The sequence below is a fragment of the Macrobrachium rosenbergii genome, chromosome 3 (genome assembly GCF_040412425.1).
Source record: "Macrobrachium rosenbergii isolate ZJJX-2024 chromosome 3, ASM4041242v1, whole genome shotgun sequence".
NCBI lineage: Eukaryota > Metazoa > Arthropoda > Malacostraca > Decapoda > Palaemonidae > Macrobrachium > Macrobrachium rosenbergii.
Window position 1 is genome coordinate 7,210,228 of NC_089743.1, and position 25,939 is coordinate 7,236,166.

General features: G+C 39.1%; 3 protein-coding genes across 3 annotated transcripts in view; all 3 read left to right on the forward strand.

Moving 5' to 3' along the window:
* Window positions 1-25,939, forward strand: part of LOC136852412 (uncharacterized) — a 336,382-nt gene that overhangs the window by 88,535 nt on the left and 221,908 nt on the right.
* Window positions 1,454-2,514, forward strand: LOC136852382 (uncharacterized). Its single transcript, XM_067126976.1, has one exon. It carries the CDS (start codon window positions 1,467-1,469, stop codon window positions 2,397-2,399), a length of 933 nt encoding a protein of 310 aa, XP_066983077.1. The 5' UTR covers window positions 1,454-1,466; the 3' UTR covers window positions 2,400-2,514.
* Window positions 11,243-25,425, forward strand: LOC136852362 (uncharacterized). The gene is made up of 4 exons (XM_067126953.1): window positions 11,243-11,388; window positions 18,694-18,814; window positions 21,214-22,835; window positions 22,941-25,425. The coding sequence occupies exons 3-4, from the start codon at window positions 22,267-22,269 to the stop codon at window positions 24,577-24,579; spliced, it is 2,208 nt and encodes a 735-aa protein (XP_066983054.1). The 5' UTR covers window positions 11,243-11,388; window positions 18,694-18,814; window positions 21,214-22,266; the 3' UTR covers window positions 24,580-25,425.

Below are 25,939 nucleotides of genomic sequence, written 5' to 3' on the forward strand. Positions count from 1 at the left end.
TTGGTCACACTAAACTGACACATGGTTATCTGATGAGTAACCCCCATGCCCCTATACCTATGTGCAAAATATGTAATATACAAATAACAGTAAAGCATATTTTAAAGGTATGTCCAAAATATAGAATCCAAAGAGACATTTTATTTAGAAGATATTCCTTTAAAGATATACTGTCAGAAAATGACAAATTTTCACTTTTTAATATTTTAAAATTCCTTAAATTTGATCATATATTCGATAAAATATAAGATTCATAGAATAATTTATAATATATTCCTAATTAATTAGTTCTTAGATAAACATATGTCGCTAGGTTTAATTAAATTATTAGGGTTTAAATAGCTTGTCTAATCCTTCGGGCCAGCCCTAGGAGAGTTAATATTAACTCAGTGGTCTGGTTAAACTAACGTTAAAAAAAAAAAAACTGTATATGCATGTGCGTATGAATATGTATGTATATGTATGGTAAGAAAATCACAAGAAATCCACATGATTTAGTATCAGCGAAAACCAGAAGAAAATAACAGTCATAAGATCCTTACCAAGCACTTTTGTGAGATGGTTATTCAATCATCGTAGGGGCAGATATTTTGTGCCCTGACTCCGCGCGAATAAACATCTAGTGAAAGCTCTTGGTTTTAAGCACATTAGTTAAAAAAAATATATGAGGATCCTTTTGTTCAAGTGTTATATTTGCAGGAATCTTTTTGTGTAAAGCAGGATTTTTAATGGGTCTTGTTATCTGTAGTTTTATGTGTATGTACTGCATCGATGAGACTAAATGGTCCTAGACTCGCTTTGTTCCTTTGGGATTGTCTAACAGTTTTCTAGTGTAGATAAATATTCAGTATGTCATAGATGATAAAATATTTTCCTGGAATTTTTCATTTTTTGGGGGTAAAAAACTCCCAAGTTTTGATACTTTGTTTTGTACCAGATTAATAAGTAATCTAAAGAGGTTTTCTTTGTACAAAGTACACCAACGTGGCTTTGGTATATTTTAATATTATGGATTATGGTTGCCTAATTTGGCTGTCTACCCACCAGAAAATAAAGTTTATATCTACCAGTACTATGCATAAATTTTTAACACAGCCTGAGTTGAAGGTGACTGAAGTGTTTTGTTTGTTTGTACGATGAGGTTCATGACCAAAGAGGTCTTAATGTTCTTTTCCTTGCTTACAGAAAACTGCAATTCATTGTTGAAACAACTATGGCTCAAGAGCCTTATGATTCAAGAGAGTTCCAGAGTATGAGGGATTGCCTTAAGAAAAGTGTAAAGGATAATTTCAGTCGGCCACACACAAACGAAGAAAGAATTAGAGATAAGAAAACTGAAAATGAAAGTAGAGCATTCAAGTCAAAGTGAAAAAATTCGTAAACTCTCTCTAGGTCAAAAAGTAGTTCTGTAACTAAAGTTATAATGTTGGTTGGTGGAACAGGTACAGGAAAAACAACACTAATTAATGCTATGGTTAATTTTTTTATATGGTGTAGCATTTGAAGATAACTTCAGGTTTATCCTAATTGACAGTGAAGATGTTTCGAAAAGATCAGAGGCAGAAAGCCAGACAGATTTTATAACAGCCTATACTTTTTATCAGTCTCCTGGGATGCCATTTGGCTATAATTATGTTTTAATTGACACTCCAGGCTTTGGTGATACAAGAGGCATTGAACGTGACCAGGAGATGGCTAAGCAACTGGAGGCATTTTTGAAACAGGATTATGGAGTGGATGAAGTTGATGCCATAGGTCTTGTAACTCCTGTTTCAGTCGCTCGTTTAACACAGTTCGAGAGATATGTATATGAAGGCTTATCGTCTCTCTTTGGGAAGGATGTAAAGGAAAATGTATATATCATGGCTACCTTTGCAGATGCCAAAAATCCACTGGTTCAAGAAGCGTTAAAAGAAGCAGGAATCAGTTATGCTGGAATATATAAATTCAACAACAGTGCCCTTTTTGCTCAGAACCGTGAAGGTGACCCTACCCATAAAGAATCTTATTTTGACAGTGAGGACTCGGTTCACATCTCTAAGCTGTTCTGGGAGGCAGGATACCGTAGCTTGAGGAATTTCTTTCTCAAATTGTCGAAGACTAGTCCAGTAAGCCTACGTCTTACAAGGAATGTGTTGAAGGAGCGAGCTCATTTACAGCTAGTTGTGTCTGGTCTTCAAGAACAGATTCACAATGGACTGCAGAAACTTGGAGTGTTAAAACAAGAACGAATAATGCTTACTCAAATTATTGAGGATATCAAAGGAAGTTCCAATTTCCAAGAGGAAGTAAAAGTTACCAAGATTAGAAAAATTGACTTAAAACCGGGGGAACATGTTAGTAATTGTGTAGAATGCAATTTTACATGTCATTATCCATGTTCAAAGATGATGATATGAAATGGAGTTGTTCAAGCATGAGCCGATGGCATTGCATACAGTGCCCTGCTAAATGTATATGGAATGTTCACAAAGACATGAGATTCAGATATGAAAGTACAGTGGTCAAGGAGCAGCAAATTATTCAGAAGTTACTTGAACGCCATCGTCAGGCACAGTTCCATAAAACTTGCAAAAGAGCATGAAATAAAGGTTCTAGAGAGAGAGATAGAGAATCACTCCTGTTCGGTAGGAAGTAAGATTAAAGAAGCTCAAGATCACATAAAATGTCTCGATGGAATAGCACTGAAGCCCAACCCCCTTTATGCCAGAGCATACATTGATCTTCTGATAGAATCGGAAAGGATGCAGAAAAACTGTAATTTTGAGGATAGAATCTGTATGCTGCAAAAACTCAAACATGAAGCAGCTATTGTCAGAAGGAAGGCATCAAAGGGTCACTGTCAAGCATCAGGGAATCATTACTGGAACACTTTCAAGGTCTTATGATTGGATGAACTGGTCAGGTTTTGGATCGGAATAACTATCCTGAAATCTGAAGCATTGCCAAGTGAAGCATTTATTTAGAATATGATGAATTCCAATTGTAGAGGTATATGTAGCTAAATAAAATTCACCAATTTTTAAAGATTACATTCCAAGACTTGCCTAAACTTCATGGAGATGCATGTATTTACATTCAAAAAATTATCTACAGCCAACATCAGTCACTTGAACAGACACCAACTTTAATTCTATCCATGGTTGAAACATTGTTCTTGGAAATTCGCTGCCTTTTGAATTGAAAGCATTGTTTTTGTGCACAATGTTTTAAGTCATCTACCCTACTGAATATTAGCTTAGCTTTTGTTCTTTCTAACAGAGAGAGGTCTCCTTCCAAGATTAATAGGAAATTGACTAAATCAAGATGAGCAATCGGCTCTTTTGTTGTTTCCTACTACTGTAGTCTGTATTTTTCTGGATTTCTCCTATTTTTTTGTATGCTTCTAGTGAGTAGATTAGTCTGTAATTTTCTGAATTTCTCTTATTTTCTTGTACTCTTCTTTTAGTAAGTAGATTAACAAGCTTGTACTTAAATACAAGACAGCCAATAAGCAAATTCGTTACATACCACTACAAGTTGGAGGTCCTAATTGTGGTTGGCATGTCTCTGTAGTTAGCTTGACAATTGCATTTTAGGACGTGATTCCTAGGTGTCCCATAATTCCTAGAGTAGCAGCACCAAAATAATCAAGCTTCTCGTGTGAATAGCAGAATTAAAATAATCATGAATCCTTGAGTAACATAACCAAAACATTTGTTACTGTGGGTACACAAACCTATCACCTATCATATCTGGAGTACCTTTCATCCGCTCGACCTGGAGGCGCATGCACTAACTAACAAGGAGATACCCACAAAGATGGGGAAAGGATATACCTGCTCAAACAGTTTTCGTGAATAGTTGTATCATGTGTACATCCCTCATTTCGTGTGCCTTATTGGTATCTTTTCCTCTTTTTTTTTTTTTGCATTTCATGTTTCCTACACTTGTTGTTTGTGAGGTTGAGTTCCCATGCATATTTTGTGCTATTTTGAGTGTTTTTATGTAACTTTGTTTTCTGTGATTGCTGGCATGGAGTATGTTTTATGTAACTTTGTTTTCTGTGATTGCTGGCATGGAGTGTAAAAAGATCAGTATTGTTGTGTAGGCAGTGATAAAGTTTGCAATCATTTTTTCTCCTTAGGTGATATATCCCATTCTTTTTGTGTTTCTTGGAAGGGGAAAGAGCGTTCTCATGTTTCCTCTTGCCCTGTCTAGCCCATACCCCTGCACCAGAAGTGATGCCTGATTCGTCTAGAACTTTCCACTCCCTATCCCTCTTCCCCCCTCTCTCTCCTTGGGCTTCCTCCAAGGAAGACTAATTCTCTGTTTGTCAGACCTCATTCCGCCTCTTTGGGGATGGGAAGGGAGAAACTAAACAACTTGCGTCTTTTTTACACCCTCAGAGAATAAGGCCTTTCCTTAAGATTGTGGGCTCTCCCCCTTTCTCAGTTTTTTTTTACTCTGTGGCAGGACAAGACAAAGGGCAGTTAGTGCTACTGTCATTAGGTCCTCTCTGCCACCCTCCCACCACCCCTTCCCAGGATCTACCTCCCATAGCTGAGACTGGAAAGGTGCTCACTTCACCCCATCCTGCCCAGTTGTCTCACCTTCTTCTCGGGAGATCAAGACTCTGCCTCCCCAGAAACGTTATCAATTGGTATCCTCTTCATCATCGGATTATTCGTTTCAGCATACTAAACAGAGGGAAGAATTGCAGTTGGGAAAAGCCTTACTCTTTTTCTCCACAGAGAAGCAGTTGCTGTAGTTGGTGCCCTCCAGGGTCAAAAGTTACAAGTTGGAACAGTCTCCCTCTCCCCATCGGCTCAGGCTCAGATCCTGCAGGGTATCCCACCAGGCTTCAGATTCATACAGAGATTCACGCTTCTGTAGGCAGCCTCCCTTCAGCCACCACTCCAGTGCAGACACCCACAGTGGCTATCGTTACTATTCAAGGGACAGGAGGAATAGCTGCTTTGTTCTCATCATCGTTCTTGATCCATGGACCAGAGGAGCAGACATTACCCCCACTCCCCGTCAGCCCCTATAGAAGGAACTGCTCCCCTCCAAAAAGACTGAGATGCTCGTGATCCCAGCACCATGCCCATGGGTGGGTTCTTCCTCCTGTAGGAGACAAGAACCTGATCCTGCTACCAATCCACTCAGGACCAAGATGCCCCCGCACCTGGGACGATTTGTCCCTGCCGCCTCACCCTCCTTCCCCGCCTTGCTCCTACTACAGTTTCCCATTAGCAACTCCTTCAAGAAGAAGTCCTCATTTGATCTGTCCAGTACCAAGTCATAGGGAGAGGAACCAAGACTAGGAGCAGAAAGCAGCCACCACTTCAGTCATTGCAAAAGTTCCTGCTCCCAGTGACACAGGTGAGATGTAGAGTACAGAGGGCCCCACCCATTTTGGAGCCTACCTCTGACCTGGACCATCGTTTTCAGTAGTTAATTGTGCTCATTCATGAGCTCTATGGCTTTGGGTAGGCAACAGCTGATTCAGCTTTGCCATCTGGTTCAGTTTCAGAACGGATGATTGGTTCTGCTCTTGGAGATGAAAACATCAGTAAGGCTACCTTGGTCTAAGCATTCCTGTAAGGTCTTGGCTGAGGTAAACTCAATAATTTTCAGGCCATCTAGAGCCCTTGCAGCCAGCAGATCAGAAGACCTAGTAACCAAAGAAGTGCACAACACTCCCTTCCATTTTGATGCAGCACTGTGCCGACTTAATAACAATGTGCCCTTAGATAAATTATGAGAACAGGGCCTTTCCTTTAATCACACAAGGCCTAATAATTTGGAACTGGTCATGATACCAATTATTCAAGCCATTTATTGGCTGGACTTGCAGCAGAATGCAATAACCACACTCTTTATGAAGGATATTCCATCCCAATCCTGGCAGGAGGGCAGAAAATGATTGGTTTTATGGGGGTTGAAGCCTCACTGTCCTGGTTCATTAAGCCTCAAATTTATGGGCTAGCACCATTCTCCATAGATGAGATGCTACTTGAAACAGGTGTCTCATGAGGAGTCGGCTGTACCTTTGAGGACTGTCTGTGAGGAACAGGTCCATCTCTGACTCTGCTTTCTACTTCCATCCAGGAAAGCCAAAGGCAGAGATCACCATCAATGTGGAAGATTCATGAGATTTCCTTATATATTTGAAGCTGCTACCTCTGAGGCAACTAAAGGAACTAGGCCATCAACTTCGAGACTGTTGACATCTTGGCCTAATCAACCAACCTCCCAAATGAAACTTCTGCAGTCGAAACCTCAGAAATACCCTACCCTTCCATTAGCAGCAAAGGGCGTGGATACATCCCAGCCCTTGTGCCCCGCCTTCCATGGTCAATCCAAAGACTTGGTATGGTCAAGAAAAGAGGAGGTTTCTACTGAGATTGGCGTTCCCCACCTCGGCTGCCACAGGTTGGGACTGCCTCTCACTTTTGGATGGTGTGACAACATCTACAGGCAGGGGGAATGGGTAGTTTCAGTTCCCTAAGGAATGGTTACCGACTACCCTACAAGGACTATCGACCTCCTCTCTGCCCAGTGCCAATCTCGTTCCTGACATATCAACCACACTCAACCAAAGCCCAGACAGTGTGGGAGGAAGTCAAGTCCATGCTCCAAAAGGGAGCAATCAAGATTGCTCATTCCCCCTTCCTGGTCTTCTACAGCCACCTTTCTCTTGGGCAAAAAGCTTCTGGTGGTTGGAAACCAATCATAAACATTTTGACTCTTGACAGCTACATCAAACAAACTCCTTCACAGTGGAAAATGCCTACTCAGTGTTGGAATCTGTCAGGAGGGAGACTATATGGTCTTAGACAACTTTCAGAATGCTTATTTTCATATTCCAATCCACCATGACTCAAAGAAGGTTCTTCAATTCATGTGCCAAGAGAAGGTCTTCCATTGAAGCTCTCTGCTTCGGCCTGATGACAGCTCCTCAAGTGTTCACCAGGGTCTCAAGTTGGAGCCGTTATGAACATATCTGCCTCCTGCATTACCTGGGTGACTGGCTGATCTTAGTCTCCACAGAGGTGGTGTTACTTTGGGATAAACAGCATCTGTCTCTTTGCCAGAGCCTTTGGATTGTCATAAACTGGTGTTTAATCCAGTTTGGTGCACAAACAGATGATAAAAAAGCTGGACAGATTCTGAAGACCAAGGAAGTTCTCGTTGTCCCTGATTCTCACTGATTAGACCCGGGCTTTCCAAAATATCCCCAGGGGTCACATCAGGCATGCCACATGATTTCATCTGGCCCACAGTTAATATTCAAGAGACTTATAAATCCCAGGTTTACCAGTAGCAGCAAGTCACTTAATCTTAAAGCTTTACTTTTAAATTGAATTTATCTACCTTCAAGTAGATGGCAGATTTAAAGACAAGTATAAAGAAGGAATTCTGAGTTTTATTAAATTTGAAGCCAGATCAGTTTCTGAATATGAAACAAATTGTAGCTCTGTATCCATTTTTTGGCAACCTATCTGTATGAACAGACATTTTCCAAAATGAAGTATGACAAGTCTAAATGTTGAGCAGATTTATCAGATGAAAATTTGAAATCCATTCTCCTACTTGGCTCCTTAAATTTGGGACCTGACTCCTGTGAGACTTGAAAAGAAAAAAAAAACCATATTATCCTTCACATTAATAGGGTTGCATGAAGTGAAGACAGTTATGTTTCTGGTTTACCTTTATTAATACCAACAAGTTTTGTTTTAATTAATTCCCATGTGTTTTACTTTAGTTTGAAAAGTAATTGCATGAAACTGACATCATATATTGTTTTTCCTGTAGCCTACCAAGATGCATAAAATGTGACTCATTCTAAAAAGTTTGGAGACCCTTGGAATAGACAACCTCAAGGAAGTAGGAAGATGGGTACACACATGAACCAAACCTTGTATTGTAACCGATCCTTGTAACAAAAACGCAAGTGTTATAAATGTTATAAATACATTAAATATTAAAATATTTAATGTATTTTTATAACACAGCAACAACAACATATCCCAGGAGATAACGATAACACCTGGCTGATCACATGCTTAGTGGCAATCAGGGATTGCCCTTTGAACAATTCTCTCTTGAAGCAAACACTAAGATGTTTATGGTTCAATACTAAGATGTTTATATTGAACCAAAAGCACTGTATTCTTCCCTATATCTATGTGAGATGACTGGAGATTTCAGACTTGCCTAGTCTTGATTTTATCTTGTCTCATTCTGCCATGCATCTAATGAGTAACCAAAAAATCTTAGTGATTTTAAACAAGATGTTACCACCTTGCAAGTGATTTTAAACAAGATGTTACCACCTTGCAAGTGATTTTAAACAAGATGTTACCACCTTGCTGATGTGCATGTTTATTTTAATTATGCTATCAAAATTAGTAGGGTAATCTGTGAGTTGCTTGTAGAAACTATCACTTTAAAAAGAGTAAAATAATTTCACATATCATCGTAGGAAGTAAAACTTGAGAGGATACTAGGTGCCTCACCCCCACCTCATTTTATTGTAGTACTATGAATCTTGTTATAACATATGATTATGATTAATGAAACTGAAAATTGAAAATTGGGTGTAGAATATCTTCAAAATTGTGTTTTCAATTCGATCAGTGAGCATTTTGAGACTAAAATCCAAATAACACGAACTTCCTACCTTGTAAGCTTTGCGAATCTTATAAAAGCACAGCAGCTGATCACTTATATTGTATAGAGGTACTGTAGCTGTAACTGATGTGCATATATAGAGTTACAGTAGCTGTAACTGATATGCCTGTGTAGGAAATAAAGTGTTTGAACTCATCTGTGGTTTTTAACCTTGTTGATAGTCTGCTGCAACATTAAGTTGTCACGAACAGTTGTCGATAACCCCCACCCCTTTGTTTTGGTTGTGAACCAGTATTTAGAAGGAATATAACTAGATACTTGTGTCTCAGGTCTTCAGTAAGGGTCTATACAGCAGCTACAATTCTCAACATGTTTATCATGGTTTTAATACATAACTGATACCGAGTAAAGAGGCGAGAACGTACTTGACCATGTGGTCATTCTTAAATCATGTATTGAAGAAACTTATTTTACTAATCTACAGAAAAGCTCCGAAGATACATTGTTATAAACAAATAATTTTAAGAATTAATAAACTGATTGTGCTTGAAGCTCCATGTAAATTTTTAATTTAATTGGAAGGTGGTAGGCACATCACAACCAAGAGCAAGAATGTCAGTCAAGTCCAAAGGGTGAAAGTTAGGCTTGAACATCATGAGTTTTCTTAATCATTCAGTATCAGTTATGGGTGGTTCGTGGATTGATTGCTCTCTGTTTTCAGGTTGTAAATTGACAAATCCATACATACGGAAGAAAGTTGCACATTTCCTTCCCTCTTAAAATAAGGAAAAATCTTATTTGATCAGAGGAAAGTACATGAAAATGTAATTATGTGAGTGAACACTCACCAAGGACTTGCCTTGTATAATCAATGTGACCAAAGAAATTGATTGTTTAACTCGCAAGGATAAAAGTTGAAAATTAAGAATATGTAATCTTCCATTATTTTTTATATATTAAAATTCAAAGGTGCTGAGAATAAAGTATTTCTTTATATATTTTTAAATCAAATTTTGCACGAGACACAAGTTCCATATGTTAGGGATGAACAAGCCATCTTGGGCTACCTCCACTGCCCATTCCACTCCCATTTTGCTGTTTTGCATCCAGGAATCCATTGTGGTGCAGGTGGTCTCGTGAGTCTGGAGGAGTCCAGACACCCCCAAGGAATCCCGTAAAAAGTTTGCACAAAGTGAGAAAATAAAAATTATCAAAGATTATGCAACATTACAAACAAACACTGAAAAATTCTCATTTGGAAGTCGATAGAAAATATCTGGAAGCCATGCAATAGTAGAATGCATTCACCATGTCACATGCAATTAAACTGATTAAATCTGCAATATATGACTTGTGGTATACAGATCTACATACCCATATCCATACAAAGGTATTGCAACAGCATTATTTTGGTAAATATGATACATCTATCATCAAGGGTGTAGGTGGTGGTAACCTACATGGGTTGGATTGTCATAGGGTCTTACTTACTTTGACATTCGTGTACACCTTGGTTGTACTGGTGTATTTAGGGTTATCATCATTTAAGATACTGACAGTGCATTTCTATATTACAGGTTAGAGTTTTTTTTTCATATACCACCTTGCTGGGATACCATTTCTGTTCCACAAATTTAGAGCAAAATGAAATAGCTGAATGAAAATGATTGCTTCTAATACAAATTTCCAAAAGTGACACTACTTAGAGGCTACGAACTATTTCACTACAGAAATACCACTGTGTCCTAGGGTGTGACAATATTGTTACATCTCACACCTAGCAAACATTTTATGAAAGGAGCTAAACTATATGTGTTAGGAGCATACAGGTCTGTGGAACAGAGTAAGAGGTGCCATAATTTCCAGTTAGTGAAGGGTAATTATGCAAGGGAGGAGGTAATTACACTACAAGATACAGGTTGTAAAGGTGCAATTGTACATAAAAGTTGACAATTGAGGACCATATGACTGATAAGGAATGGGTTCGTGCACTTTTTGACAGGTGTATCTGTAGATATCCTGTTCAAAGATTTGTGTAAAAGCTCTCTCTAATATGAGGGCAAGTTACATGCTGTTTGCCCAGATAACCCTGTTTATGACCATATTCTTGGAAACTTTCTAGGCATAAAAGCCCCAAAGGAATTATCAAAGCTGAGGCTGAGATGGTCTAGAAAGTTTTGGGGGCAGATCATCAAAGGAGCAACCCAGGAGAAAGTGATCCAGTGATGGATTTGGAGTGGTGATGAGCAGAGACGAGGTCCAGTGAGAGAAATGTAGCATCAGGCCAGTAACAGTAGCTTCTAGCATCCCACATGGAGCAGAACAGCTGAAAGAGGCCCAGCAGAAGAAATCCAGCCCTGCTAAGTAGTAGGCAAGAGCCTAGATCAGTGCAGAATATAGGACAATGAGTGAAGCTACTTTAAGTTTTAAGGTTATTAGTGACATTACATCATGTTTTTCAGGGCAAGGTGTCATGAGTGTGGCAAATCCTTGTGACGAAGGTATATCATGCCCAAGAGATGAAGCTGGCTCATGAGTCCATTGTTGGTGGTCATCTTGGAGATACAAAGACTGTCTCCCACATGCTGAACCAGGATTAGTTGCAGACATCATTGTTTTTTGCAGGTCTTTTGATGTTTGCTAGAAGACTGCACCTAGGGTCCATTCCAAGATACTATTGGGAAAGATGGCACTGATGGAAGGGCCATTCAAAGGAGAAGCTGTAGGCCTGTTTGGACCTATATTGTCAGTGTCAGAGAAGGGCAACAGGTACGTGCTGACAGTGGTGTACTTCATTACAAGGTATCCAGAGGCAGTAGCTTTCCTAAAATAGAAACTGAGCAGGTAGCAGCCACTACCTCAAGTTTTTCACCAGGATAGGATTTCCCAAGATGCATAGTGACTGAGGTACACAGTTTTCTTCTGAGATGTTTAAGATTATGTAGCCAAAGATGCAACCAGCAGGCAACCCTGTTGTGGCATGTCTAGTTAATGCACCAACTCATTTCCCATCCCACAACAGTCTTGGACCATTTGATAGGAGACTTGGTTGCATTGTTGAACAATGACACAAGTGTGGGGCCACAGCTCAACAAGCAAGTTGGCAGTGCAGGTGTATGAATGGGTGATTTACCCAGCCATCAATCTGTCAGCCAGATACATCCCACGCAGCAATACGTTGGACAGTAAGCGCAGTCCTGGAAGCCCTCAAGGGATGGGCACCCTAGGGATGGACCAGTTCACTGTAAGACTAGTCAGGAACTTCTTACCTTACCACCATTCTGCTCCTGTATTCTACCATGTATTTGTGTCAAGAAATGCTTTCCAACACCATTATGGTGACCTCAGTGTCAGTGCTTTTCCACATTCCTGTTGATCCTTCAGATGATCAACAGAGTGCTGGTTTTCCCTGTGTAAGATTACCCCCAGTTCCCCCTAACTGCTGTATGCTGAGTGGGATCCAAATAATACAGGTTTTCTTGCTTCCTTACTGAAGAGTCAATACATCTACCCCCTTCTAATTGGATTGGTGTCATCAGTGAGTGGTCTTTTCAGTATGAACTGCTTTCAGCAGATTGCAGTGTCTTTTGCATGTCTCTATCTTGACAAGTTCCTCACTGTTTACACATAAAACAAGTTCCTCATTGTTTACACATATATGAATATAGCTCAATCCTTTCTTGGGTCTTCCGGTTGAAGGGCTTGGACCCCTCTAAAGGCATTTATGTAGGAGAATTAAATCGTTTTGCTTGGCTTAGGGTCTTGGTTCTCCAGATGGTAGAATATTGGCAGAGAAGTTACGCCCAAGGTTGTTTTAGTGTTAGCATAAGAAGAGGAGTAGGTAAATTGCATGGTTTCTCCTGCTTAGTGTGTAAGAGCCCCGACGCTGCCTCTTCCAAACACGTGTGTGTTCGTGTGTTCGTCAGTCGTCATCATCGGAGTCGACAGGACAAACAGATGGCGATATCAAGAGACATGATTAACATACGGTGATGAAACATACATCAGTGTAAAGGCCAGGAAATTCTACATATGCTACTGCATTGTATCCATTAATCTGTCTTGGATCTCAAGCAATTGGCCATATGTAGAATTTCCTGGCCTTTCCACTGATGTATGTTTCATCACTGTATGTTAATCATGTCTCTTGATATCGCCATCTGTTTGTCTGCCGACAAACACAGATGTCTGAACCTTTTATCTCTGTTTTACCTGTCTGTGTGTAGACGCTACATTACCGCTCGCATGCGTCAATAACATCTTCGAAGATTCTGTACATTTATCTCAGTAAGGAACAACCAATAAACCAGTTAACACCCAGCCAGCATGTCGCTCATACCCCAGTCCCGACGCTGCCTCTTCCAAACACGTGTGTGTTCGTCAATCGTCATCATCGAAGTGGACAGGACAAAGCCAGCATCTCGTTTTCTTTCTCTACAGGAACGCTATTTCAACCATACAATATTTCCGTCTGTTTCTCCCTAGCCACTGTTGTCTTGATGTATGTACAATCACTGTATGTTAATCATGTCTCTTGATATCGCCATCTGTTTGTCTACCGACAAACACAGATGTCTGAACCTTTTATCTCTGTTTTACCTGTCCGTTTGTAGACGCTACATTACCGCCACGCACGCGTCAATAACATCTTCGAAGATTCTGTGCATTTATCTCAGTAAGGAACTACCAATAAACCAGTTAACACCCAGCCAGTATGTCGCTCCATACCCCAGTCCTTACACTGGTGACCCCGGAGTGACCGAAGGACCTGGCCGACCCAAGATGACGACCCACACGCCGATAGACCCCCCTTCGCCTCGCTGTTTCCCGCCGTTCCTGAGTTCTCAGTAGAAGTCCGACCCTCCGAGATGACCCACTCCACCACTGGAGCCCTGGATGCCTCCTCCAGGAAACCTGAAGCCGCCCCCGCACTCGTACTGGACGAGCTGACCAACGAAGGACCAGCCACGTCATCCTTCAGCCTGCTGCCGCCCCCTCTCGAGCTGGCTACCAAGGATCAGCCGCCGTCATCGTTCAGCCTTCGAGCCAGCCACCAAAGGATCATCCGACGTCACCCTTCAACCAGCTCCCGTCCTCCTCGAGCTCCTACTGGCCGGTGCCGCCCTTCAGCCTCCTACCCGCCCCTAGCCGAAGCCCTTCGAGCCAACTACAATTGTCGGCAAGACAATTTCCGCATCGATGCCTCGCTTGTGGGTGGAACATTGTAAGAGCCCGTCGCCCAGACGCCATCTCTTCCAAACAATCAGACGTTACACACGTCTTGGGGGAGAGTACTTGTAAGAGCCCCGACACTGCCTCTTCCAAACACGTGTGTGTTCGTGTGTTCGTCAATCGTCATCATCGAAGTGGACAGGACAAAGCCAGCATCTCGTTTTCTTTCTCTACAGGAACGCTATTTCAACCATACAATATTTCCGTCTGTTTCTCCCTAGCCACTGTTGTCTTGATGTATGTACAATCACCACTACTTGCATTGCCATGCAGGCATTCTAATCATGTACTCATAATGTTCCAACGAATCTTCTGTATCAAACAGTACATGTGTTTCTGTTTGTGAAGACGCCAAATGTCTCTCCATTTCACATATATTATGCTACTGCATTGTATCCATTAATCTGTCTTGGATCTCAAGCAATTGGCCATATGTAGAATTTCCTGGCCTTTCCACTGATGTATGTTTCATCACTGTATGTTAATCATCTCTCTTGATATCGCCATCTGTTTGTCTGCCGACAAACACAGATGTCTGAACCTTTTATCTCTGTTTTACCTGTCTGTGTGTAGACGCTACATTACCGCTCGCATGCGTCAATAACATCTTCGAAGATTCTGTACATTTATCTCAGTAAGGAACAACCAATAAACCAGTTAACACCCAGCCAGCATGTCGCTCATATCCCAGTCCTTACAAGTGCACCACTTTGAAATGTGGATCACACTCATTCTCATTTGTTTCTGAGTGTTTATAAAACTCAGGACTGATCAGTTCCTAACAAGAGATGAGTCTTCCCTGATTCTATTCCTTAGGAACTACTTCAGAACCAGAAGGAGCTGTTGTCCTGTCGAGGGTGATTTTACTTAACTAATTTACCTATGCAAGACCAGATATCAACAACTTTGTATTGGTACCAGGAATCACAAGAAGGGAGAGTCGTAGGTCACCTTTGGGTAGTTATCAAGAGAGTATGAGTTTTTGGTGATTGGGATGACACTGAACCTAGTGAGAGGATTAGAAAAGTTAGGGTTTCTCCATCCCTGTAGTGTCAAGGGAACCTCTCAGTATTGTGGGACTTAGTGGGGTTGTTACAGTCACCTATACTTCTTTCTTCCTGAGAGATGTCAACCACAAGTGATAGATGTGGTGGCTGCTCAACATTTTGTGTAACTCCTGAACTCCACTAGAACTGAGCAGGTTTATGATGGGGAAAGATTAGTCCAAGAGAGCTGACTGGCTAGCAGGGAGAGGGTGACTCAGGTGGTTACAGGAGTCGTCTTTTTCCTGCTCATTTAGTGACTGGAAAGGTGACATTCCAGGGTAGGAGATCAGTCCCAGTAATGATCTCTGGACAACACCCCCTGCCTAAAGAGTGAGTCTCTATACAAAAGACAATGGGTTGACCCTCCAAAGCATACTACTAACAATTCTAACTATGGTCCATTAGAAAAATTACCCCAGATTAATACAAGTGGGTTCCAACATAGCCGTAGCCCTCCACTTAGTTTAGTCTGATTTCTCTAATCACTTACTTCACTATCAGTGGACAGAGCTCCAGGTGTGTATGTCCTCCTTGGCTTTGGCCTTCAGTGTGCGTGTTGAAGCCCTTGACACTGATCAGTCTTCTTTGTTACTATTTACCAAAAAGTAATTGTACTGGAGACAGGAGACAGGCATTATAAAAGCTATTTATACCTTAGCCATCTGCCACACACAAATGGTTGTCCTGAATGCTTCCCTGTGCTGTTCCAGTCTAAGGCTATCAACCTGCAAGGTCTTCTTAGTGCCTGGATATTCTGTCCACCAACCCTTGTCCCCCAGGTCCCCAGCTCATCTGTTTGCATTGCACTGTTGTTTGTTGTCCAAATTGGCTTCAAATTCATCTCACCATGAAAAATTTCATTCTCATCTCTAAATATATCTCTGAAAAGCCCATCAAACAATACCGTTATCAATTTAATCAAACAGGTTCCAAACTAATGGTGAGCATTTACCTTTGATCCCATACTGTCCCTTCTTTAGAAAAAAAAAGTCTTTGGTTCTGAGAAAATTTGAAAGGAATTAATTCACAACTATTTGAAGCATCAGAGAGTAGGCTGTAGGTAAGGTTTTCAGGCTTGTAGTCATTTATTTAGCTGTTGTCAAGGCATGCTGTTATTATTATTATCATCATCCTCTTCATTTTTCATTGGAAGTGGCCAGCTGTTATTTGAAAAAGCAGTCAAGTTGACAAAGTAAAGGAGGTAGGATGAAGATATTCCTTGTGGAAAAGTTCTTATAAAGCCATGACAGAAGTGAAGTTCACTGGACTTGAAATACACTTCATGGTGTACTACTAGTTACACCACAGTACTTTTTATCATCATTTCAAAATGAATTCTCTTTATCATCATTTCAAAATTGAATTCTCCTTACTTACCAAGTGAATTATACCCCAAGTTGTTTTGTGTGTCAGCATCACAGTTACAAATTTTCAAGAATAATTTTATGCACTGAATATTTATGGCCAGATCAGTTTAGTTTCTTTTGCAACAGTTGCATAGAATGATAAAAGTTAAATGTGTACAATATCTAAACTAGAAATTAATTTTGAAACATTTTAGCATTTTTTCAACTGCTGGAAATGGCAACACTCAGAAGCATATTGAATGCTGGCTCTTGTTTTTCAATAAATGAAGAGGAAGTCTTGTCAACATAGGGTACACTAAGCTTACACATGCATATCTACTCTTGGCCTCTACTACTGTAATACAATACAATATATTCATGATTTTTTCCAATTTGTATTATATTTTGTACAGTATTTTTCATAATAAAATGCCTAATATCCTACTGGCTGGAACTTATCTTAGACATTAAAAGATGCAGATATGTATTTAAAGATCTCCGCAACGATTTGGCTAAGACTTGAATTGTCATATTACTTAGCTGTAACTCTGCTGCAATAGTCACCAAACTTGCCAATTACCAAGTGGGTTGTCTATCCCTCTAACATTGTTGCTAATCATTCCTTGTACATTTCAATGTGCTAGTTGCAGTTTGAGTATTTCCCAAACTTATCCTTGTGGTGGTAACAGAAAAGATTGTGGTGTAAACCCCCCAGATCTTTGTCACTTGCAGAGCTTTCAGTCTTGGGACACTAGATTAATGTATTACTTTATGGTTGTTCTTCAAGTTAATTCGGAAAGGGCTACCAATATTTGCTCCTTGTTACTGATGCCTACTTGATGATTATCCTGATTTAGTCAACATGTTAACCAAGAGCGTCACATGCCAGTTCACATTAAAAATGTTGCTATAAACTTCAGACCAGCAACATAATAAACTTGATTCTTAGCTTCCAGAATCCATACTGAATTGAAAGGTATAAAAATACTTAAAATGTCAGCATTTTGAATCTTATAATTTAATTCCATTAAAAGAATTTAGATTATTTTATGCCTGTTCTATAGCAATTCAAGAGCAAATTGATCAATAATCACCAACTCACCAATACAGAATCAGCCTCTTACTCAACCTTGTCTTAAATATATCCATATGCTGATGATTGAAGATCTTCAAATACATTTTAGAAAACAACCCTTTACACGTTCAAATTTTAGTTGCCCCATAGGCAACCACACTTGTAGGTAACGTCTGTCAGTTATTCAAGATTAGCGGAGCAAATTTCAAGTGTCCCTGACAGTTGCATCACTGTCACATAATGACAGCACTCTATACTGGTGTAAGTGATCTAGAAGGAAAGCTGCTGTTGATATCATAATTCAGCTAAGAGCCTTCAGGAGGTCACCATTGCTAGGCCCATCTTCTGGGTCATTGATGGTCCTTAACATCATTGCCGTGGCCAATTTGTATTGAGGTTTTCTGGTGACACAATTATGCTCCTATTTCTGCCGCCCACATTTCTCAACAGTGATATTTCACACCCATTTCGTTTATTGGAAACAGTTCTGTGACATTTGTATTTTCATGATCCTAGGGTCACTATCAGTAGTAAAACTGTTATCCTTCATAGCTCCAAGAAAGACTAAATATAACACAGGATATTAAATTAAAACCATGTAGCTCTGGTCTTCACTCTTCACCAAATTTTCTGGAGGATATGCAAACATGTCTAGTATGGAGTAGCCCATTGTCTTATGAAATGATAATTACTGAACTGGTTAGAGTTGGTTCCATGGGGAAAACAAAAATTGTATGGCCATTGCTGACATTAGAGGCAGACAAGTTTTGATATAAGCGACTTTTTTAAGTCTGATATTAACCTTGGTTTTCGTTTTGTGCTGCAGTATTAACTTTACAAAAAGCAAACTATGCCTACCACTAAAAATGCAGAAACAGCCCTAGGATACACTATGCATGACTAAATTTTGTAAAGCTTTTCCCAGTATAGTATGCCCCATTGTAAAGGTAAAGGAAGTTGCTATTCCTTAGAAATTAAATCACTGAAGGTAAGTCAATCAAGTGAAAACAGTAACTTCCAATGAGACATTGTTTGTCAGCTGTTCATAGCAACAATGAAGTAAATGGATAAATGTACTTCCAGAAACTCCGTGCTAAAAGTTTACTTCATGTATAATGCAGTACCTTGTTGTAACCATGTCATGATATTCATTTTCTTTTGTCATGAATATTTTGACAAGTTATTTTGTGGGAGAATGCTGATGGAGATTACTCTGACTCATATAGGTTGTTTATATGTATGCTCAAAAATATACTGTACAAGCCATCTCAGTGAAGAAGGCTTACCATCTGTTATGTAAAGCTGCCTTTAGTACTCTCATTTTTCATATAGTTTATAGCTAAATCACACTTCCGAAAATGTCTGTTATTTTCAGGATGTCTCAGGACTTGAAGGGACTTAGGCAGAGGACTCATTACGAAGACTACATGGCACCAAAGGTTCAATGAAGTAAATCTTCTCATAATCAGTGAGTTATTCAGCAACAGAATGGAAAAGTAAGTCTCTCTCTCTCTCTCTCTTATGTTTTGTTAGTGTTGGCACCTTTAGTATAAAAGTTCTTGCATGTTTTGTTTATTACAATAAGATTTCATTCAGTTTCGCTGATTTTTAAATGGCACTCTTCTGTTTATTACAGATTACTATTCTTTTTGTGATAAGATTACTGCTTTTGATATGAATGGATGAAGGGTTGGTGCCAATTTAAAGGTAAAATGCCATAAAGTGGATGATTATTATGACTGATCTTAATAATTATAGATGATGGTGTGATGGAGTTCTGACATTTGGAACCTCATGACAGAAAATCTGAGGTGTAATGATAGCCTGATGGAAGTATTCGAAAATACTATGTCATTTTCTGGCACTGATATAGTTCTGGACATGAATGAACTAGTGGTGCAAGGTTTGATATTTCCCATACTACTGACCTATTTCCTGGTTAGTTTCTGAGGTCAATAGAAACAGGGACATAGCTGGTTCTTGGTAGCTATTAGTATAAGATGTATATTTGTATTGTCAGTGATTACATAAGAGATATTGTACAAAAGCTGACTTGGTATTTCATCAGATGGTTGACTGGACTGATGATGGTGATAAGTTATTCGTTTGGTTGATAGGCTACAGAATGACTTATGGTTAGGAAAATGTTTGCCTCCAGTCACTCCTCATCTTGAAGTTCTCTTTAGCATAAACGATGTTTTAAGCCTCGTTGACGTTTAAACACAAGCCATAGTAGTTGCTGCTCAGATACTGCAGAGTTTTAATCAATAACAAAATGGTTTTTCCTTCTCATTTAAGAATCCCACAGGTGACATGCGTAGGCTAGAGATGAAAAGAAAACCGAAGAGAATTTAGTAGGCCATAAATGCATAGATTATGTGCTCATTTTGGCCTATTTATCATTCAGATGTACACAGCTCTATTATAAGTAAAACTCTAAAAATGAAAGGTGGCACTAACCCCAGACAAAACTGTCAGCACTCAAGAGATAAAAGAAAGGGCAAAGGCGTTGAGAGTTACAGCTGCTTAAAGCATAGTACTCTTAATCATTATGTACAGATTTGCAATGTGTTTTCTATCATTTACTACCATAATTCACACAGATTTAATATAAATCAAAAATTACAGATTTGTACAGCTTTCTCTCACGTGGAGAATTTTTATACCAACCTATTGATGAAGCAACCCTTAAAAGCAAAGGAAATGGCAGAAATAAACAATGCATCATGTAAATCAAGGTTTGCCAGTGTTCTTTTACAAGAATCAGACCTGCTAAACTCCCATAGCTTGATGAGGGCCTCATTGTCATTGTCCTGTAATCCTGTAATTCAAGTGCACCCATTCAAACGCAGGCATTCCTTGCGTCACCTACATGATCAAGTGAACCTCATTTACGAAAAACCAAATAGCAGCAATTTATATTTTCCTGTTGTTGTTTTTTTTTCATATTTAGAGAGATGTGTATTACGATTTTATTTCAGGATAATACGTTTCCTTTTGATAATCGGTAGAACTTACTTTAGCTAGGTAAAACCACCATTTTAAATTAATGAAGATTAAAAGAACCGCAAACTAACCAACTTCACGAAACCATTGCCAACCAATCAGCTTGAAGGAATGTTCGTGATGTAGGTAGTGGGTGGGGCTTAGGCCTCTTTCACACCATGCAGTTGTTTGACACCGCGTCACCCCACCGCAGGTGACACGCTCAACTATCGTCTGTGACGCGAGCGCTGCTTGGAGACATTTTTTTTTTTTTCTACAATCAGTACATAAGATGGACAAGAAGAGGAAGCTGTTGTGCCCCTGTTACCTCTGTTTGAAAAAGAAAAAAGAAGGCAATGCACAATCCATTGGGTGCATCCAATAAATGCACAGATATGTATGGTGCATTGTAATATTGTTTTTGAGGAACTGAAGTGTGACGAAAACAAGTTTCTATTTTAGAATGTCACACGCAACGGGTTTCATTTCAACTAATGAAATGAGCAATTCGTGCCGATGTCGCTTTGATCCATGTGTTCACAGTGAGAGCCAGTAGCGCACTAGTGCCTGGTTACTGTGCGTAGAGCAGGAAAATAAAAACCGCGTGATGTGAGGAGGTGCATTGGGCATTTAAGCCGACTGTCGCCGCCGACAGTGTGGCGCTGCACATGTAATCCGGTGCCGCGTCGATGAAATACCACCACCGCGTTGGTGTGAAAGCTTCATTAGGTTTATCAGTCGAGTGTACCGCACTGCTGGCGGCGATGCTTTCAAACCACATGGTGTGAAAGAGGCCTAAGTTGTAAAGAGCCATGGCTTTTACTATGGTTACTGAAGACTCTCTTACAGGACTTAAAGAATATATTAAAACTCAGTAGCAAAAACTAAAGTAATTTCTATTTGATTGCAGGGAGGAAATTTATGAAGTACCAGTCTACAAGTGTGGCGTTGATGTTGCTCCAGGATACTATTATGACGATAAACCACAATGTTTTTCATTAGCTCAGGACAGTGAATGTGTGCAAACTGAAATATTTACTTACATAAAATTTGATTTTGTGGAAAATTATGCAATTAACTATCTAGTAAATGGGATATCTAAGAACAGAAGTTGGGCATTAGACTATGTTAAAGAGAAACCTCGTGATGCTGTGCTGATAAAGGGATTTAAAATTTTAGAGAAAAGAGCAGTGGAAGTTCCAAGGGTAAGTGAGAGATGTAGAGTAGTGTCTGTTATGTATAAATACCATGCAGAGCTGCTTATCTGTTTTTCTGAAAAAGTTTCAAAAGATCTCTTAGAAGATTTTAAAAATCACCTGGATAGCATAGTCAACAATTTGCTTTACAGCACTCTCCCATCACCCTTTGTGGATAAATTTCTAAGTGGATATATTTATCCGCAATTTTTGGAACCAGGAACAAGGTTTGATAAGTTGATGTATGGCATAAAGGAGTTCTGTTCAGTCTTACAGAAGGCAGAAGTAAGTACTGTCCCTGTAGCTGTTAGGGTTAGAAATCCTTGTGCAAAGCTTGCCACTGATAAGTCTGTTAGTTATCAAGAGGCTGTTTCAGATGGATTAAAATCTAACGTGAGGTCAGAATCCAGTGTTGTGGTAAGGACAAAAAATATTACAAGGAGTAGTACAGATACCTTGCCTAATGTTCACTTGGATGGAAATAAAAAAAAAGGAAGTATAGGACATGGAGTTACTAAGAGCAATGGGGTGAAAAGTGAAACAGTAAACACTCCTGGAAAAAATGTAGGTAGAGGAAGAGGAACATTGATAGGGAGGGGAGAAGTAATGTTGCACCAGTTTCACTAAATAACAACGATACAAGAATTGTTTGTGAAAACAGAACAAGAGAACCAGTAGAGGTCTCACTGAATCAGGAAACACAGAGTTCATGTAATATTCTTGCAATTGAACTGGGGAATACAAGCTTAAAATCTGACAATGTAAAGATGAAGGACTTGGCTGGAAATACCTCTGTTGTTAACTATAGCCAGAGAGTCGAGTTGGATGCATGGCAGTCACAAAACTGCCTGGAAAAGGAAGAATGGTCTCTTCATAAAAAATATGAAGAAAGGAAAGAGATTGGTATGGTTTCTGATCGCACCTTTATACAACCAGTTTGTTCCTCAGCATGTATTTCTAATGCAAATCTTAATGCTATTCATAAAAAAACTTATCAACAAGCAGCAGCCTTGACAGATCAGCCTTTCGAGGCCCATGGGGAAAATAGCTCATATCGTAGCAGTCACCAAAACAAAGATTGCAGAGCACCTCATGATAATGGAAGTGAATTATTAAGAAGAGATCATGGCCAAGTTAGTATAAGCAGTCCAGGAAATCAAGTCGTCGTACAAGAGAAAATTAAAGAAGATCAAATTTTCCATGAAGCGAATAGTTTTTCTGGAGGTGACCTTGCTAATGGAGAGGCCACAGCGACCATGGTAGTGGAATGTAGCAAAAAACCAGATGGGGATATTGCCAAGAAACCAGACTCTGACACACTGAAATTTGAAGACAGGTCTTGTAAAAAAATGATGTGGAGAAAAAGTGATGCTCAGAAATCTAAGAAACCCAAGAAGAATAGTGTTCCAGAAAGAAAATTCAGTGAAAGCAGTGTTCATAGACCAGATGTCAATACAAGAGAACCCGTCAAAAGGGAAATTGGGCCAGGTAATGAAGTGCATGAATTAAATGATACGAAACCAGAAAAAAATACTAGAAAATCAGATATTACAAAAAAGGAAACCACTTCCAGAATTTCAAGTGGTACCATTAGGAAAAAAGAGGTGACTGCAAAAGAACATAATTTACGTAACAGATTGCCAGAGACAGCTCAGAAATCTGAGAATGCCACAAAAAATGTTGGTCCTAAAAGGGAAATTAAAAATGGTAATGTCAAGACACAGGATACTGCTGAGAAATGCAAGAATCCCAAAAAGGAAGCAGATCCAAAACATGAATTACTGGAAGATAAAGTAAAAAGTCAAGGTAGGACGACCCCAAATGTTTCACAAAGCCAACAAAAACTCTACCATGGTTTAGGGTGTGATGATGAAGATGAAGAGTCATCCTTATTAAAAATAGGTAACCAGAAAATTTGCACTGACATGAGGAATAAGAAATGCAAGGGGCAACATCAAATGAAAAGCACATTTCTAGAAGCGACTAAAACACATGACGACTTACTTGGATTTCAGCGCAAATATTATGGTGTTATTAATGATTCATCTCTAGAGAAAGTTATCCTACTTCTTGGTGCCTCAGGAAGTGGCAAGACTACTATAGTAAACTTGGCTGCTAATTATTTTAAAGAAAAAAAATCTGCTGATGAGGAACTGTGCCATGTGGTGTCCACTTCACCAACCTCCGACATCACAGCTTATACATTCTGTTCTGCGGTTGATGAGATCCCTATTACAATTATAGATACTCCTGGCCTCAATGATTCATCTGGAGCTGAAGTACAGGATCATATACAAGCTCTTAAAACTTTTCTTGCAAATGCATCTGCCAATGATTTTCAAATTCATGCAATTGGTTTTGTTGCACAGGCTTACTTAGTCCGCTTAACATCATCTGAACGCTTGGTGATGGATTATGTGTCATCACTATTTGGTCAAGGTGTTAAAGATCACTTGATAACTTTAGTTACTTTTGCTGATAACCAGGATAGTCCTCCAGTTGTTGAGGCCATGAGAAATTACGGAGTTGGCTTCAAACTTTCCTTAAAATTCAATAATTCTGCATTACACAACAGTAAAGCAGATGAAGTAGATGACATAGACAGGGTTTATTGGAGAGTATGTTGGAGAAATTGGAAGAAGTGCCTGAAAGTGCTGAGGGATTTGCCACCCCTGTCTGCCAGTACCATGAAGGCAGTCCAGAATGAGGTATTTGCTTCTACAGTATTGAAATCTGCTGAGAGAGATCTAAGAGTTGGTCTGAGAACATTCTTTGCTTTTTCAGAGAAGGATAGAATAATGTCCAAAGAAGGTTCTCAATTTTGTGCCGAAATTTGGAATTTAGCAACTGTATTGCATCATTTCAGAGGTCTGAATAGTAGTCCTGAAAGTATACTTACTGAGCTTGCTCTAGAAATTTGCAAAACACAGCAAATACCTGCTGAAGAGAACGTGTATTTTTTGTCATTAATCCGAGAAAAACCTTTAGTAGTCAGTGGGTTAGAGGTAATACGCATTATGGCGCCTATGTATAAGGAAGCAAAGAGCTGGCACACGAAAACTGCAGTTTTGGGAATGTAATGTTAATGCGTATTGTCACCATTGTGAGAAAGAGCACATTATGCAGATTTGAGTCACAAGGAATATTTAAAAAAATTATTGGATCAGGTGAAGATGTACTTTCTTTCAAATGTAACAAATGTAAATGCCCTGGGGATGTGCATGACGTTTCTGAAAGTAAATCCCCTTTCCATCTTGATGAAGTATTATCAAGAACATGTGATGCCCTTCGAAAGATAATTGCTCAGTATTCTATCCCAAACTTTCCAGTATCAGAACACTGGTATTTGAAGTTTCTTGATCATCCCTGCTACTTTGAACATAGTGAATTTATTAATGATATTTTACATTTTATGAAGCAATAGATTAGAGTGTTTTTATGTGTCTTTAAGAAGGGAATTAACCTATAAAGTTGGAGCATCTTGGATATTATTGATTTATATTTTGTATCATTCCATTGTTGCTAGAGAAAAAGAAATCAAGATAATTGTAAATTGCCATCAACAATGGCAACTATTATAATAAAGTGCTGTTATTTTTGGAGATTATAGTATTAGTATATGAGCATCCAAGAATTTGATGCGCAATGTTTACCTTAAATTCAGTGTACTGTATGTCTAAGTTGTAATTCCGATGAAGGACTTTTCTTCCTTTCAGAATACATATAGTATCACTAGTTCTGTCTTACTCGCTCTGAGAGAAGCAATTTTTGAAAATTGTAAACTTGTAATGCTTATCAGTTGTACATGTTGCTTAATGTAGGTCGGAAATTATAGTTCATGCTTGTAATGTGTATTTTCTACAATAGTTATTACTGCATATGTTTCTTTGCATCAACTAGATGTAAATTGTTAATAAATGGTAAAAGAATATTGTGTTTTTATGTACACAAAATTAAATGCTGCCTCTTAACCCTTTTTATTGCAAGGACCAAAAGGAGGAGGAGACCAAACGCCAGCCATATCATATGCTAGATAGGGCCTGGTGGTTGGGCCATGCTCCTCCTTCCTCCAAAGTGAGAATAAGTAATTTTATTTTTTGTATGAAAACATCTTGAATCTAAAATTGTATATGAAAAGTGCAAATGATAATGCATAATCAAAATCAAGTTATCCTCACTAACAGAATGTGCATCACATTTGGGACAGGGGAATTTAATCAGAGCAATTGTCAGGGTAATGTTATCTGTTTTAACATTTATTTTGGTGTTACCGGTTTTATTTCCAATAAAAAAATAGGTCATATAAATTTTATTCAGATTGCATAATTTTGAAACTCTTTGACATTTGTGTATATATCTGTTGCTTTATATTTCTTTCGATATTGAGGGCGCATGTTTTTTCTCAAAATTAAAAAGTGGAGAGAGAGATACAAGTAATTT